The sequence below is a fragment of the Eptatretus burgeri genome, chromosome 17 (assembly GCF_056783735.1).
Source record: "Eptatretus burgeri isolate ZD-2024b chromosome 17, Ebu_testis_v1, whole genome shotgun sequence".
Lineage (NCBI taxonomy): Eukaryota > Metazoa > Chordata > Myxini > Myxiniformes > Myxinidae > Eptatretus > Eptatretus burgeri.
This window is the reverse complement of record NC_140977.1, coordinates 14,652,423-14,670,253: the sequence shown is the minus strand read 5'-3', so window position 1 is coordinate 14,670,253 and position 17,831 is coordinate 14,652,423. Positions and strand designations below refer to the sequence as shown.

Below are 17,831 nucleotides of genomic sequence, written 5' to 3'. Positions count from 1 at the left end.
GCACAACCTGTTTCAGCCTCATGAAAAGGGGAACCCTCAAAAATGAATTTTCGTCATTTGTGCTAAAAGCGATTTCTGTACCCAATCAGAATGGCTTCTCGTGACCCATTACACTGTCAGACTACACATATTATGGCTTATATGAAACATGATCTCATGTTTTTCCATGTATGTGTCTAAAATTAATATATCCAAGAGCTTATATAACATGTTGAGTACATGTTCTGTATCGTCTTATTAACTGCCCATGAGTGTGTTGTGGAGTTTTCAATAAAGCTTATTTTATCCTGTTTCTTGTTATATATCCTGCTAATTAACCATGAGGTGACATGCCAATGTCAACTGCATTCCCTTGATGCCAAAATGGGTCCAATATCTTGGAATGTTATCACATCCTAAATTGCATATGGTTAATGTCATTGTGTTTGTTAACTTTGACCAGAGCCTCCATCGAGGTCAATACCTGAAACAGAAATGACTTTGTGCTGAAGAGAAAGCTTGATTTCTCATGAACAAAGATATCCATATTGAAATTGGTATTGTGTGAATTTTTTTTCCTCCACATAATTATATTTTTAATGTGCAGAATATGGCCATTGGAGCAATAGTACAGACACCTCCCCCCTCAAGGAACTTCAACAACAAATATTCATTTGCAGATTACGTAAGAATTATTCTCATCATTTACATTGAAGCCAACAAGTTAGTTTCGATATAATTCATTTATTTTGACATTAACATCAAATATGTATTTACGTTTTCTCTTTTCGGTCAAAGACAATCACTTGAGTCAATTATGAACAGCAAAATAACTATCAATTTTCAGTTTAATCACAGATATGACATTTTAAATTTTAATGTTGATTTTCTTATGTATTTGCAGGTTCACAGAGCCTGAGTGCAACCATGCAAAGTGATGTCTGACCCAATGCACTCATCAGAACGTCAAGAGAAAGAAGCCCCCCAACCAAATGCCCGAAGGATGGTGGCAGTGGAGGCCAAGGGACAAGGCCAAAGTCCAGGTGCATCATACACATACCTGGGCTTCAGTATGGACCTCTTGTGGCATTATCAATAAGTGCAGAATCCAATGAAAGACTTGCATGGTTGAAGGACATACGTGACAGGAGACTGTCTCAGCCATTAGAGTCTGTTCACCGAATGACTGCTACGTGTGACCTCATACCAGACACCATTACTGAAGGTGATGGATATCACAGAGAATGTTACCAAAGATTCACTATGAATCTCAATCGACTTTCCAGTCATTATGATCCATCTGAACCATCATGTTCCAAGTTAAGTCGGAGGGGCTCAGCTGGTAACAAGGTACTATTCTCACCCGATTGTATATTCTGCCACTCGATGGAACGGAAGAAAGTGAAAGTCAAAGGGACATGGACTACTGAGGCTAAAGTCAGTTTGAGTTTTATGGATGGAGAACGGTGCTCAAAACTGCTGAGGACAAATTAGATGAGAAGTTGCTGATCAGAATTAGAGGCCATGATTTGTTTGCTACAGAAGTTAATACCACAAATCCTGCAGGGTCCAATACACACAAAATGCAGACAAAGGGAGAAGTACAAGCATAGAAGACAAGGAGCAACAAATCAAACTAACAGAGGCACACAGTGAGGCGTTTGGTGCTGTATGCCAAGTAATCGACAGGGATATCATCATCAGCAAGAATATGCTGAAACTGTCAGAGCTTACTGAAATTTATATCTCTCACCTGAAATGCACCAACTTCCCCCAATCCCAAATTTCGTGGAGAAAACCTCAAAGCTAAGCTGGAGAAACATGACAAATACAAGGACAGACTGGCCTTCTGCACACTAAACAGAAGAGGCAACTTCCAGTCTTACATTGTCTACAGCTCTCACCGTGGCATTAGTGACACAGTTTGATGTGCATATGAACTTGGCTCTAGGGTGAACCAGTGAACACCAGTGATGATGGAGATGATGAATCAGATGACGATAACAGCATACCAGAGGAACAGGAGTACTTACCTGGTGACAGCTCGGAGTCTGACCAAGATTGAAGAACATAGCTGAACCATGAGCTGTTGACATTGATTGAAATGGATGACAATGACATGATATTGTTCCTTACCCGATGAATACGATGAAACTGTGTGGTCATTATAATATATCAACAGAAATATCTTGAAATATGTATATGAAAGATGTACTGTGTTATCGCTTGGTTAAAGGAACAATGTTACAGACTGTTATTACCCACGATATGTAAATATAATGTTGGTTTCAATCATTGTTTGTAATCAGAATTTGGGAAATAAGTATGAATGTAGCACATTTATATGTATTATAAAATACATTACTATATTATTTAGAGTGGGAAAGAATATACCAGCGATATTAACATGAATAATGTTCTCAGGATTTTATATTATTTTTAAAACCCAACCCTGCTTTTGATTTTGTGAATACCGTTCTGTTGTTTATAGTGTGATAATATCATGTGTGTTCATGTTATCTGGATTAAATTGTATTTGGATACTATATATATATATATGGATTACAAATCAAGTCAGATTCTTATTCTGGATTATTTGGCAGAAAAAAAAATGTCTTAAAAATAAGCTTTATTGAAACTTCTACAACACAGTAATGTACGGTTAATAATACGATACAGAACTTGTACTCAACATGTTATATAAGCTCTTGGATATATTAATTTTAGACACATACATTGAACCAACATGAGATCATGTTTCATATAAGCCATAATATGTGTAGTATAACAGTGTAATGGGTCATCTGGAAGCCATTCTGATTGGGTACGGAAATCGCTTTTGGCACAAATGACGAAAATTCATTTTTGAGGGTTCCCCTTCTCATGAGGCTGAAACAGGTAGTGCATCCCAATATTTTCAATGTTAACATTCAAATTCGTATTCAGCATATCCAGACACTTCAAAAAACCATCGTTTTGTTAGGAGGGGAGGGGGGGGTGCACGGTGGCCCTATCAAGCCCATGGCCGATCGTCTGTGCCGTGAAACTCAAAATCCCATCGGGGGTGTATCTTCCAGCTTGGCTTGTGGAACCTTCTTTTTCCTTGGTTTTTCACCGTTAGATATTTTTGGGGGAATGATTTTTAAGAAGATTCTAAACTGAAAGAAACGCTCTGGTAATTCAGGTTAGTGGGGATGAGATAATAATCGGGAGGGATTGGAGAGATGTCACGTAATACTGGAAAGAGAAGAAGAAGCAGAAGAGGAAGAGTTGTGAGTGCATCAAGCGTCGATCGGTGTTTTTGAGACACAAACAGGAAAAGAAACATTTCTTGAAGTGACTTGTGAGGGGAGAAAGTGTGGTGAAGATTTCTTGTTCTTAAACCTTGTGAGTCGCAATAAATTAGTGATTATAACATGTTTCTTAACTCGATACCGGCGATCAGGGAAACCACGTAACGTGACCCGCGATGTTGATGTTTTTCGGATCATCACGTGACCAATGGCGGCTTTATTCATTTGTCGACCTCATGCAACACAATGGTGGAACAGTGGAGGCCCTGTCGTTATTTAAACTACACAATTTAGTGTTTGTGTGTCTCTGTATGTCTGTGGTCGATGTGTTCGGAAGTTAATTATCAAATCTTAACCAAACTCGGCAGGAGGACGAATCGTGTGAGAAGGTAAAGGGTGGATCTACTTTGTTATTCTCACACCCTCACCCTCACCCTCACCTCACCCCCATCCCCACCTCCACCCTCACCCCCATCCTCACCCCCATCCCCACCTCCACCCTCACCCCCATCCTCACCCCCACCCTCACCCTCACCCCTCCCCCCTTCATTATGACATAATTTGACAAGTACAACACTTATCCAACGATTATTAATTTGTTTTCTCAGCAACTGTTGGTCTGATGGACACAAAATTTTTCACCATAGGAGTGCCTCCTCCTGTAAAATATTTTAATGATAATCATGATGTCATAGGTCATGTGGTACAGGCGGCGTCTTGGAAAAAAACAAAAAACGTTGCACCTCCTTATCTCCAAAACCGTAAACTGTGCTGGGAAAGTATTCTGTGGACACCATCGAGTTCCAAAACTGCTGAACAGGCTCAGATTTTATATCAATATCAAAAGATTTGTACGTTTTATATGTCACCAAATCAAAATTTACCTCAACATGGATACAATGACAGTATTGGCTTAAGAACCTGCAACATGTACAATTTTTTTTTTGGGGGGGGGGGCGGTGTCAAAAGGTGCGCGTTTGTGTGAGATGCCGTAACTGATTCAGACAAAGGATAAGGTCTCAAGTACAGAGTAGTTTATATGTAGGTACTGTGTGGGATCAAGGTACTCATGGTGGAGCAATCATCAGGAAGAGTGGTATGTTAACTGCCTCTTTAAAGGATCACCCACCATGAACTGTACTCTCTCGTTGGCTGATGGAAGGATTTCTGTCGTCTGCAGCCGGAATCGGAACAGCCGACTGTGCTCGGGTGTAAAATGAAGGTTGAAGAGCTGGAAGGATTTCCTGACATTCTACAGATAAAAATTGAGGATGTGTACTCCTTTGCTCTGGAAGAGGAGCAAAGTGACCAGCTGAATGGTGAGTTGTATGATCTTCACTTCCAATGTGATCTGTGGTTGTTTAGTTTAAAATGTTTTATTATTTTTGAACACACATGATAGAGGCTCGTGAAATTCCAAGAGCACAATGGAATGGGGAAAACAACAACAGCAGAGGAGAAGGACACTTCGGTGTGAACAAGATGCACACAAGTTGAATGAAACACCAGAAGAAAGGGAAGTTGAAAGCTTGGAGGAAACAGAAAAGTAACAAAACAACCAACGAACAAATGTAAAGGGGTGAGAGAGAGAAGGGGAAAAAATCAGAATGACTGGAAAAAGGGATTGTTTTGGAATGCAATCCCTTTTTAGGTCATCTCTTCGAGCATGACCTTATAATATGGTGTCGATGTCCTTCGATCCATCCGTCGTGCGTCCGTCCGTCCGTCAGTCCGTTCACAATGAAATTGAAGCGGGAGATCTGTTCATTAGTGATCCTGATAGAGGTCGAGGAGACGTACACGATGGTATGACTTTCAAGGTCACCGAAGGTCGTCGTCACGGGGCCTTTGAAGTTGCGAAAATGACGATTTTCAAATTCTATCTCCGCCATTTCTCATGCGATCCTGAATTTGATTGCAGCATATGGGACAATATCTAAATTTGGTCAGGCTGGATTTTTGATATTCGCTTTCGTTTTTGTGTCACATGGCTTCAAAGTTGGCAAAAAATGCGAATATGACGATTTTTTTTCTCGCAGCGATGACCGTCACTCCCGCTCAGGTGTATTTTTCAAGTGAGATTTGCCAGAATTGAAGGACACGTTCCACATCTTTTCGCAGCTTGTGATTTGATCACTGTTATGAAGAGAGGGAAGAGGCTGCTACTTTTCTCTCTGAAATATGCCAGGAGGACTCTGAAAAAAGATTCTGAAAGATAGGGTGAAGTCGTCAGCAAACAGATAATGAGGATTTTCTGGAGAGTCAGAGAGAATGTTGTTGAAGAATAGGACTGGGCTCAACACACTGCCTTGGGGCACTCCAGCCTTGACAGAGAGAGGAGTTAAAGGATTCTGTCGGAAGGCACATGTTTGCTACTAGAGTAGAGGAAGTCGGTAAGCCCTGTGTCGAGGTGGCCTTGGATTCCATGGGGAGAGAGTTTGAAGAGCAATGTGGTGTGCCAGGCTGGGTATGAAGCTCGAGATATGTCTCGAGAGATGGCCATGATCTCTTGTGTGACATTGAGGACCTCCATTCTGAGTTATTGCCTTGTGTTGGCTTCATGGCTGGAGTGGTGGGCTTTGGATCCTTGGGTCCTGAGTTCACATCCTGCTTAGCTGTTGAATTGATACCAGGTGGGGTTGACAGCCTGTCATCCTTCTGAAGTCGGCAAAATGAGTAGCAGCTTGCTGGTATCCTTTGTCGGAGTGGTGACCTGTCCAGGGTTGTGCCCAATAGTCAAGAAGAGTAAGGTCCCAATGGATGGAGCCTGAGTTGGAAGAGCAGAAGCAGCGTGTTCAGGTTCGAGTGACCCAGTCTGAATCTGAACTTTTAAATGAGTTACTCTGTATTTTGAGCCATGGGTCGATCCTCCAGTGAAAGACAATTTCTCTCGTGAGGTCAACTGCACATGCTGAAACGGCCACATGGTGTGGAATTAGTAAAACTGCCGCATGATGGTGGATTATTCAGGCATGCACATTCGCCTCTGCTCGGTGTCTTGGGAGACAATTGCTCTCCAGTGCTCTCATGCTGTTGTTTGGAAGTCCGAGTCCATTACAATTCACTTGTGTTAATAGCCCTAAAAACATCTCTCACCTGTCATTGGAGGAATCACCCAATTGGCTCACACCTTGGCAATCATTCCCAGCTGCAACTCGGATGAGATAATTCGTCAATACTCAGCTATTCTAGTCAAAGAAAGCCGAATAAATCAACGAAGATATGCCATACAAGATACATTCTTTGCTGTTTCCAGCTCTATCTGAACTCTTCAACAGCAACAGCCATATTGAGGGAGCAAAAGTATGAAAACTCCAATGCTCCAACCTTACCTCAGCTGCTGGACTGGTTTCATTACTTATTGGTGAATCATCAATAACAGCATAGATGGAACGCTGGTTCTTTGGAGGAACTCAGGAACTTCAATCTTCGTTTCCTGTGCAAAATTTGGCTCTTGGTTTGCAGCATTGTTGAAAGCCTGGGTTTGTTCCTGATGTTGGTTTGATTAGGATTAAAAAAAAAATTGCTTATAGTTCTGGGATAAACTCGCCGACTCTGTGAAAGACACCATGGGATCATAAATGTCCATCAACTAATGCTAGCCAGGGTTTGAAATAAGTGTTGGCCTCGTTGCCAATGTCGACCAAAAGCTTTGTCGGGCCACTAAAACCTCCATCCTTGGTGGCCCACATGGCCACTTGTATCAAAATCTTCAAGATATGCAATGCTTACTTATGAGAGGTTTGGTGTATTTTCTGCTCTTCGGCTATGCACTGGCTTGGTCCGACAATACAGAATGGAATTTTGATGTTGAAGCAAGGCCGCGCTTGCAGCGTGCATGCATCACATTGTTGGCCGCATGCGAGATGTACCTCGAGCATGCATGTGGTGCAACTGTGTAATGAACAGCGATTCATCCAGTTTTTAAAAATTTGATTCTCCACTGAGTATCTGCAGAAATGGTTTTGGATGAACGAAAAAAAACTAGCTGAGAAAACCACCTCTTCTTCCTCTTTGCTCATTTGTTCTACTTGGATCTATTTTTGTTAAATCTTATGTTATGATGTCATAATTTATAAACTTGATTTTGTGCACTTAAATTTTGAAATCCCACTCTATCAGTTTGCATAATCATCATGAAGAGCATTACTTACCAACACAAGTTGAGAAAACCTTCCATCACAAGGCTCTGTTGTGGTATTTGTACACTTTTGAACTGTCCGCATTTTTGAAGTACAAATTTAGTTTTGTGTTTTGTGTTGTCTTTTTTTCACCATGCATGAGCACCTGTGTCCCAGTTATGTGAACCCATGGATATAGTGTCAGAAATCATTGCATCGTGCACGACTTCTTCTTCACTGTCTAATTTTAGGAGAGACTGGAATGACCCATTTGATCACATGGTGCTGAGACTCCATCTCAGAGAAGAAGTGTACTGAGGTTTCCATCATATGGTGTTATGTACAAAATGTATCGAATCTGAAAAAGGAACGAGCAGAAAAAAGGAAGCGGGTCAAACAGGAATACGAACTTGAGAAATAGATGAGGAAGTGTCCACCGGATTTGGAGAGAGCGAGAATTTCAGTGGCTAAGTTGAGGAATATTGGGACGTCATGTTCTTCAAGGTGTGCAGGGAGGATTTGGGAGGATCGGAGTCAGGAAGGATGCAAAATGTGTTTCACCCCAGGTGCACCAACTTCAAGAAATGTAATTTACAAAAGCACCAGGAAATTGAAAATCACCAGCACGCAATGGCAAAGAAGAAAACTGGAGAGGCAGAACCTGGAACATTGGAAGCAGAAAAAATGACAACGAAAATGAATGAATGAATGAACAAACAGTGCATAAACGGAAGCATCGAGTCAAAAACGCTCATGCGATCGCAAGAAACTACCGTCCAAATTATGTTGCTGCGAGTTAGTGGATAGATTATTAAATAGCAGACGGTGGTGTTCTGTGATTACGAGTTATGAGATTGCTGGTGTTAAAAGCACTGAAATTTTATCGATATGTCTTAAGAAATAGCAATTTAAACATGTATACTGATCTTTTTGAATTCATTCACTCATCAAATATGATGCGGGCCACCAAAATATCTTTCGGTGGCCTGGTGGAGCAAAAAAAAACATTCAGCGTCACCACTTCTGTCAGATGGGACGCGGTTTATATTCATCCAATGTGTGGCAAAGGATGCACAGATGAATTCACTGCATGTGAAAAACGAGGATGGCAGTTAATAGTGTCAAGATTTGAACTGAGATGAGGTAGCCCAACGACGTGTGTCCATACTTCCCGGGTATCTTGCAGGTTTCGTACTTTAATGCAATTTCTCAACAGATGATTTTTCCAAACCCACTCCTGAGCTTTTCTCCACTTGTTGACTTTTGATCCTTTCCATTCCCCATATCATATGGTCAGATGTCGAAGCTTTAGTTTATTCCTTCCATTCTCTGAATTTGCCAATCTGTTAATGTGCCCCTTTTTTCTCATTTAGTTTTCCACAAGGGTTGACTTTTGAGACAAATAACAAGTCGCATGTTTGACCACCTCCTGAGCCACATATCATTTTGAGATTATAGTAAATTGTTTTTTCAATGTTCAATTGATAACCATCAAAGTTTTCAGTCCATTCAAGGATATTTTTTTTCTTTTACATCCTCTGACTTGCTAGTTTTTAAATTGATTCACTTATTTGTTTTATTTACCTTTGTTTTAGTTATTTTTTCAATCAGACTTTTTTCATATCTTTCACATTCATTATGTTTTCCATATATATACCAAGACAGATTTTCTCCACTCTTTAGTTTGATTAATACTTGGTTTGACCATTTATATATTGTGAAAAAACGCAGCGGTAGCCCTTAAAAAACCCTAACCCATCTTCCCATCGTTAAAACACAATCTATTCCATACACTCGATCATACAATATCCATATGGAACACAATCTATTCCATGATCTAAAATAAATCTCTTATCATCAAAGACTCCTAATGCCTTTTTATTTACTTCTTCACTACATATGTTATGTTTATAACTTCTTATTGTATTCATTTTCCTATATTCTTCTTTCTTATTCATCAAACAATGATGATAATTTCTAAAAGTTATTGATTTCTTTATTACATATTTCTTTATTCCCTTTAACCTCTTATCAATCTGATCACCATACTTAAAAGCATATGCCTTTGCTCTCAATCCAATAAACTCACTCATTACTTTTCCACCCAACTAATCCTTAAACTTACCAATAACCTTTTCATTCTTTTTGGAAAATAACTCGCTCTTCTTACTAAAATTACTTGTGTCATATACTCCAATATTTTTCATCATATCCTGAGAAACATCATCAGTTTTTATATCTAGGATAAAACTATCAGTGTCCATATACAACAATGAAACATTTTCAACATACTCTTTCTTAAAGCCATTATACAAATAATCATACATCAATATCTTTTATAAATCAAGAACTGCTGTTCCAATATAAATTGGTTTATCCATTACAATACTTTCCTTTTCCATATGAATCGCAGAAAATTTCTCTGAAAAATCCTCTTCTCTCTTAAAACTTGGTTTATTTATCAATCTAGAAGCTTCTTTCCAAGATGTTGCAAATCTAATGTTTTGCCCGTTTCGAACATTCTCCATTGTCTTTCCAAAGACAGCATTATTCATCAATTTATAGAAATCCCCTTCAAATTTTACTTTTGTATTTGTTCTCATATCTGTATTGAATTTAATATACTTTTTCATCCAAGGACTTTGTTTAAATTTTTAAACTCTATGAATTTTAGATACTCTCAATCCTTCTCTCAAAAACTGTTTTAAGCTTCTCTGATGCAAAACATATCCCTCTTTATCATAGAATGTTGTTAATAACTTTTCTGTTGATTTGCCTTTAATATTAAAACTTTTATGATAATCACTCAACCATTCTTTCTTTGGGGTTTCTTTCTCACATGCAAAAGGAAGGTCTTTATGCTTATTATGAAGATCACTCGGGTACCTCAAATCAACTTCAAAATAATAACCTTCTTCTTCCTCGTACAATTCCGCTTGAGAAGAAATAACAATATTCATCAAAGCCTTTTCATAATACTTTTCTTCCACCCACTCGAATTTACCATAAGGCAGAGATTGAGACATTGCCCATCCATACAAATTATTAGCATCAAATAATTACTATCTTTTTCACTATCATAATTTGGAAGATATTTATTATTTGCTTTCGCATATCTTTTTGAACATACTTGTGATATTCCACCTTTCTTGGACTTCTCAATCATCAAAAGCATATCTACATCACTGATTAAATCTATATCTTGTTTTGTCATTTTCAACATTGCACTCCAAGCTAAACCAGTAGCTGTGAAATCGTGGGCAGGATCTAATCCAAAACAATTTTTATTATAACAGAGTGATCTAAAAGCTTCAAACACATCAGCTAACAATAAAGCATCTGTTTTTAGATACAAATCATGATATTCTCCAACGTTCTTTATCTTAAATATTTTCCAAATTTTTTTGTGCGTGTTTATATTCCTTATCACTTATCTCTTCTTCATAAAGGTTATTCGAGAAACTTTCTTTTGAAGGAAGTTGTGTTTCTTAAAATCTCATAAATGAATCCATATAATCATCAGGATAAATTCCCTTACTTGTAAGAATTTTCTCTTTACTTTGAATTTCATTCCTTGTTTGAATTTCCTCTCAAGTTAGAATTCCCTCTTTAATCAGAATTTCATCTTTAATCAGAATTTCCTCTTTAGTTAGAATTTCATTCATTGTTTGAATTTTCTTTACAATTAGAATTTGATCTTCATTAATTTCCTCATTAATTAGAATTTCCTCTTTACTTTGAATCCTCTCTTTAATCTGAATTTCCTCTTTTGTTAGAATTTCCTCTTTTGGAAAGAATGAATTAAGACTTGGAAAAGACCCCGTGGAGCTTAGATTTGATGCAAGGTTGGCGAGTGGTGTTCCCATAAACTTGTAAGAATCAAGAAACCGAATACGAGTTAAAGGTTTTGTGAATATCATTTTTGGAAATGAAATATACTTTTGACTTGTGTTTGTTATGGCAGAAATATTCCCTGGTGTTTTTGAAAGTTCATTTATAAATAGATGTGTATCATAGTTGGCGCTGTTGTGAAGAAAGACTGGAATAAAAGAAGGAAATTTATAATTCAGATTACAACAGGAATGAGCGGGACCTCTATATTTACCAGTAAGATGACAATGATCCCTAACTTTAGACTCCTCAATTTCCTCCTCACAAATATGACAGATATTGTTCTTTCCAAATTTGGAATTTTTCTTCTTCGGTTAATTTCATCGGTTCATTTGTTTCTTTCATTAATTTAGTTAGTCTAACACAATCCTTTTCTAATCCTTTTACAAACTCTTGTGAAGCATTTTTTCCACTATAATGTTCAAGTTTATTATACTTTTCTCCAACAAATGATTTGATATAATAACAGAAACCACAAGGAATATGTTTTTGATATTTATTTGTATGTGATTCTTTTGGATTAGGAGAAGCAGTATTTATCTTTTTTAGGATACTTTCAAAATCAGCGTATATCAAAAATGGGTGCATGATAGATTTATTATAATCTTCAAAATAAATCTTTTCACCAGGTTTAGGCGTTGTAATTACAGCTGATTTATGATCACTACAATATTTTGAATGTTGTTCTGATCGTTCTTTTGTATGAAATGAATTAAGACATCGCTTACAAGGATATATTTTGTTTGCTGTTCTGTATACCTGAGAAGAGATTAATCTTGATAAATTATTGATGTATGTAAAATGTGAATTCTTTCCAACACTAAAATAGAAAAGATCAATGTGTGTTTTTCATTTTTATAGTTGTTTGAAATCTTTAATACCTGAACTTTATTCTCTCTCGTTAATCCATATACATTAATAGAAAGATTATTCTTTTTCTCAAATTTCGCAATATCTGTTAGTGGCATTGGGAATTTAAAACCTTTAATGTCCAAGGTATTCTCATATTTCATATATTGTTTTACTCTTTCTGAATTACAATTTGGTGGATGAAAGTGAGCAAGAACAGACCAGAGAAAACATTTATTCTCATTGTTCTTAATATTAACAACTGCCTTCTTTAGTTTTATTTCTTTTGGTAATTCAATATAAGAAGAAGCTTTAAGAGGGTTTGATTTTAGAATGTGTATATCTAAAAAATGATTTTTTAAAATATTAAATCCACTTCCTATCACTGTATTATCAACATCCTCCTCTTGTCTTGATCGTTCTTCATAAACCCCACTATTCAAAAAATCTTGAAATGATGTTCTAAAATGAAGATCTGTTCTCATATGAGGAGTTTGTTCTTCATCTTGTCTTTTCATATTCATTTTCACTCCCATAAAAACTTTAAAGTTTTTATTTCTTTTAGTGTCTTTCTAATAACTTTTTCAACATCAGGTTTCACTATTTCAATTGATTCAGCTATTGATGATGGACCGGGTTCTCCAAATTGAAAAATCCTTATTTTTATATGCCCTTTAAATGTCCCATCAGTGTTTTCAATATAATAGTCTCCTTTTACTTGAAACTAATTTTTCTTGCTTTTGTGATTGAAGATGTCTATTATAACTACTCTTCAAAACATCCTTTGAGCAAATATCACAATGTTTTCTTTAAAACTCAAGAGGAGATATTTGATGAAATAGATTAAATGTGTGTTTGTTGGTTCGAAGGTGTTTTTTATGATGTTTATATTCGTGATTACAAACATCGCAGTTCGTTGTATTCACCATATTTATATAATAAACCTTTGCTTAAACTAAAATTTTCTTGATGAAAATTTCATTTAATTAATAGGTGAATCTGTGCTTAAAACCATTTTATCCTGCAGCTTTTTTCACTTGATAAATACAATGTTTCAAGACACAAAAGACAAGTTTCAATCAATCTCTTCATTTGTAAAAGATACTGAGAAATATGTCAAGGATGTAAAATTGAACAAAGATAAATGTAACAACGATTGGATAAAAACAATTATGGTGGATATGATGAGTTCTTCAATTTCCTTCTGTGGAAGGGCTTTTAGAACACCTGGAAGAACATCAATTAAAATAACTCCAACAAAAGTTTCTCCTCTCCTTCTGGTAATATATTCAACACTAGAAAAGGCAATGAAACAAGAAAAAGTTTCAAAAAACAAAAACCTTATGGATGAAGCTTAAGAAAGAAAACATAAGACCATCTTTAATATGCAAGGAGAAATTTGTATTTTTTTCAACGACCCGAAAGATGTAAATCCTGATGAAATAATGGATGTTAATATATCAGGTGAAATGACATTTCGTTCAATCGTAGTTAAGGATCATTTTAAAATTACCTTCAATATAAAAAATGTTGTTGTTGAATCTGGTAATGAAAAAAAGTATATCGATATCTTTGGTAGTATTATTAAATATGAGTCAATATGCAACTGAAAGTATAGATGAATTTCAGTTTAAGTAAAGTTTTACTTTATAAATATGCAAGACTTTCCTGATTCTCCAGATGACAAATTTGAGAATTGTCCTGCGTGTTAAAGTCGGGGATTAAACACAGAGTCAAAAGCCTATAAACAATGTATATTCTGTGATTATCTTCTAATTAATGATAATAAAAAATTTAAAAAGGAAAATAATTCTTTTAGATTTACACCAAAAATGAATTACTTTACAAGATTGATTCGAGAAATGAATGTAAAGTTTGAGGGTGATAACACACCTTTCCTTACAAGGGAAGAAACTGAATGTATTCGAGAAATGTTCAAAGGATTGTTGTTGTATATTATTCATGGATGTGATTTTCAGGGAAATATCAACACAAGATATTGCATTAATAAAATAATGGATTATCTTGAAATTAAACCTGAAGTTAGGATAAAATATAGAGTTTCTAAAAAAGCCAATAATAAATTAAATAACCTGTTTTCCAAATATATACATGAATGATTTTTTACCCATTTGGGAAAATAAGATAAAATTTAACAATCATAAAAATCTTCCAAATTCATTAAGATGCCTCATAGTTGGTTCAAGTGGATGTGGAAAAACCTGCTTACTTTTGAAGATGCTCCTGACTCCCAACTTTTTAGATTATGATAATTTAATAATTTTCACAAAGTCGAGTTTTCAACCAGAGTATCAACTTCTCTCACAAGGTTTTAATGCTGGTCTTCAAAAAGAAGATGTAATCAGTTTATTTAAACTTCAAAAAAACCTAAATGATTATTTCATTGAAGATATAATTCAACTATTTTGTGATACACAGAGATGTAAAAATAAATCAAAACCGATGACTTGTATTCTTAGTGATAATACGGATGATATACCGTCTCCCCAAGATTTGGATAAATCAAAAAAGAACCTCGTTATCTTTGATGATTGTGTTAATGAGAGAAACCAAATGGTCATGGACAGCTACTACACAAGAAGGAGACATTCTTCTTGTAATTGTATTAATCTTCGTCAATCGTACTTTCAACTTCCTCGTCGTTCCATCAGAAACAATGCTTATACTTTTATTTTTTTCAAGTTAAATACAATAGATATAAATAATTTTTGGAGAGATAATTGTTCTACATTATGTAGTAAAAAGGAATTTGGGGATTACATGAAGCCATCGACTGAAAAATATCAATATATTGTTGTGAAACAAGATGAGATATTAAGGGATATATTTTGTGTTTTATAAACAATTACACATATAAATGACAACTATTATTATAAATCTTGTGGGTAAATCTGTTTCTGGAAAAAAAAACTTTCATAAATCAACGTTATTGTGTAATACAAATGAGAATATTGTAAATTTACTTAAAAAAAAACACCCCGTGATACGCATTGTATCAACAACAACTCGAGCAATAAGACCTGGAGAAGTAAAAGGTGAAGATTATCACTATATTTCAGTGGAGGAACATATGCGATTGAGGAATGAAGGTCAAATATTTGAGGAGGTTTCTCTTGGCACAACAAAAATATTCACATTGTAAGAGTGAGTTAAAGAAACTGAAATCTGGTGGTCTTGGGATATTAGAAACGAATCCAGAAGGAACGAGACAAATTATTAAACATCTGAGAGGAGTGAAGATTTTATCATTCGGTTTTGATGTTGATGAAGAAACTCAACGCAAACGTATGAAAAGCAGAGATGCAAGTATTAGTGAAGAAGAAATTACAACTAGTATTAATGTTAATAAAGAATTTGATGAAATATTTAAAGAAAAGGATTTATTTGAACACATCTACTTGGATGATGAAGAAAAGGAAAATTTCCCTGTTTGATCTTTACAATTCATTAAATGATATTTTCCAACAAATAAATGGATGCGAAAGAAGGAGAAGAAGATTTAAGGAACATCAAGAGTTGGTTTCAAAAGTTGTAAAACAACAGGAATGCATAAAGAAGAAACGCAGACAGAAACTAACGGGCGAAGAAGCATTTGAAAGAAAACAAGAGAAATTTTTTAAACCACTTTTAAAAACTTCCCAAGAAAAAATGAAAGATGTTTTCACAGTTCCCACAGTAGAATATACTCCTAAAAAACTTCAAATGTTAGAAGATTTTGATCAAATGACGGAGGAGAATTAGAGCATTTAGGAGAATTAGAATATGATGATGAAGGTTTATTTCAACAACTGGAAGAGATTAATCGACCCCCTGATTATATTGTGAATGCTCTTCAAAACAAGGAATATTCAGCGGATTCAAAAACCAAAGCAAGACTCATTCCAACAGAACAACCAGCAATATTTCCTTTTGTTTAAGAAAAGGTATTGATATTTAATGATGAATTAAAGTTATTGGGTTCTGCTCAACCCCCTGTTAAACTAACTCCGAGATTAATGTTTCTTCTCACAAAATATGGACGACAAGGTTCAACTGTGAGGGATGAATCAAAGTATATTGATAAACCATTGGATATGAAAAATAATGATGATAGAGTATATATTGATCTGCTGAACACTTTTAATTATAGGGTTAGTATTTCTGGTAAAAGTCGGAAAAATGAGAAGGAGAAACACATTATGCAGACTTTAAGTATCCTTGGTTCAGGTATTAGTTTTCTTCCAAATGACCCATCGCAATTGGTTAAAGCCCAGTCACACCTTGATGTTTTAGCCAGCTTATGCCGATTTTTGGAAAATTTGTCGAAAACGCTGGTACACGTCGAATACGTTATTGGTAAGTTTTGATGACATTGAGAGCACGCTGAAAAACACTGCCATACGTCGTTGTACGCTGGCATTAAACGTTGTACTTTTCGGTTGTCCTCAAATTTTCCATGCTTGAAATTTTAAGACTTATGCCAGCGTATGACTCACACGTTCCACATAACGCTGGCCATAAGTTGGAGGCACGTCATGCGATCGTTGACACATGTTACTTGTAAGTTACTCATCAGTCGAAACACGTCGAGGTAATGTTTAGCGTACCCGAAACTTATTTCTAACCTATGAGTAACGTGTTGTACTCACGTTACGCGATCGGTGACACACATCGACACACGTTACTTGTAAGGTGCTCATAAGTCGAAACACATCAAGGTAATGGTTAGCGTCAGTGTTCCAGACTCCCTGGTTTTATTTTTATTTTTTTCTTCCTTCCTTCGGTATGATTGTGACTTTGACACTTGGATTTCTAGTGCGGTTATAATTAATAGGCTGCCGCTCAACGATTTAAATCATAACCGCACTGTACACCGTCATACCGAGGAAAAAAAAAACCGGGAGTCTGGAACACTGACGCTAACCATTACCTTGACGTCTTTCGACTTATGAGTACCTTTCAAGTAACGTGTGTCGATGTGTGTCAACGATCTCATATCGTGCATACAACTTATTGCCATCGCATGCGGAGCGTGTGTCATACCACAAGTACGTTGTAAAATTTTCAACATGTTTAAAATTACAAGACGTACTCCACTTACTACGACGTATGATTGCGTACTTTAGCGTTCTATTCAAGCATACCAAACTTACCCATACCGTATTCGACATGCTCTAACGTTTTAGACGTATTTTTCAGAGGTCGGCATATGCTGGCAAGATCGCCAAGGTGTGACGGCGATGTTGACACTTCCATTTCTTCGACGGTTATGATTTTAATCGTTGTGCGGCAGCCTTTTCATAACCTACGCCACGTCATCGTCGGCGATGCATGCAGCGCGCTATGCCTAAGTTAGACTATCGTTGGGCATAGGTTGTGAACGCCGACAACAGGTTCAGCATTCGTTGGTATAAGTTATCTATAACACAACGAAACGTTCTGTGTCCGTTACTAATATGTTGTGCATAAGACCAAGTCGTTATGAATACGTCCGAATCTTTAAATAAAAAACCAATGTCACCTGCAGGGTGACCCGTATCTTGCCAAAAGGTGACCACGTGTGACTTATTTAAGGTCACACTGAGGGGAACAGAGCTGCTATCCACCAGGAGCGACTCCTTGAGGAATATCTGCCGACGAGAGATTCCGATGAGAATCGTTCGACATAGTAACCATGAAAAATATGTGTTTGCCTCAT

General features: G+C 36.4%; 1 protein-coding gene across 2 annotated transcripts in view; it reads left to right on the top strand.

Moving 5' to 3' along the window:
• The first annotated feature begins 3,061 nt into the window (after window positions 1–3,061).
• LOC147009371 (uncharacterized) overlaps window positions 3,062–17,831 on the top strand; it is a 36,137-nt gene continuing 21,367 nt past the window's right edge. Inside the window, exons 1-2 of one of the 2 annotated variants that reach the window (XM_085862011.1) lie at window positions 3,062–3,366; window positions 4,453–4,591. In XM_085862011.1, the coding sequence (XP_085718137.1) occupies window positions 4,489–4,591 (103 nt within the window). In that variant the 5' untranslated portion in view covers window positions 3,062–3,366; window positions 4,453–4,488. Of the gene's footprint in view, window positions 3,367–3,432; window positions 3,662–4,452; window positions 4,592–17,831 lie in introns of those variants that run through there. The other variant, XM_085862012.1, reaches the window with a different exon arrangement.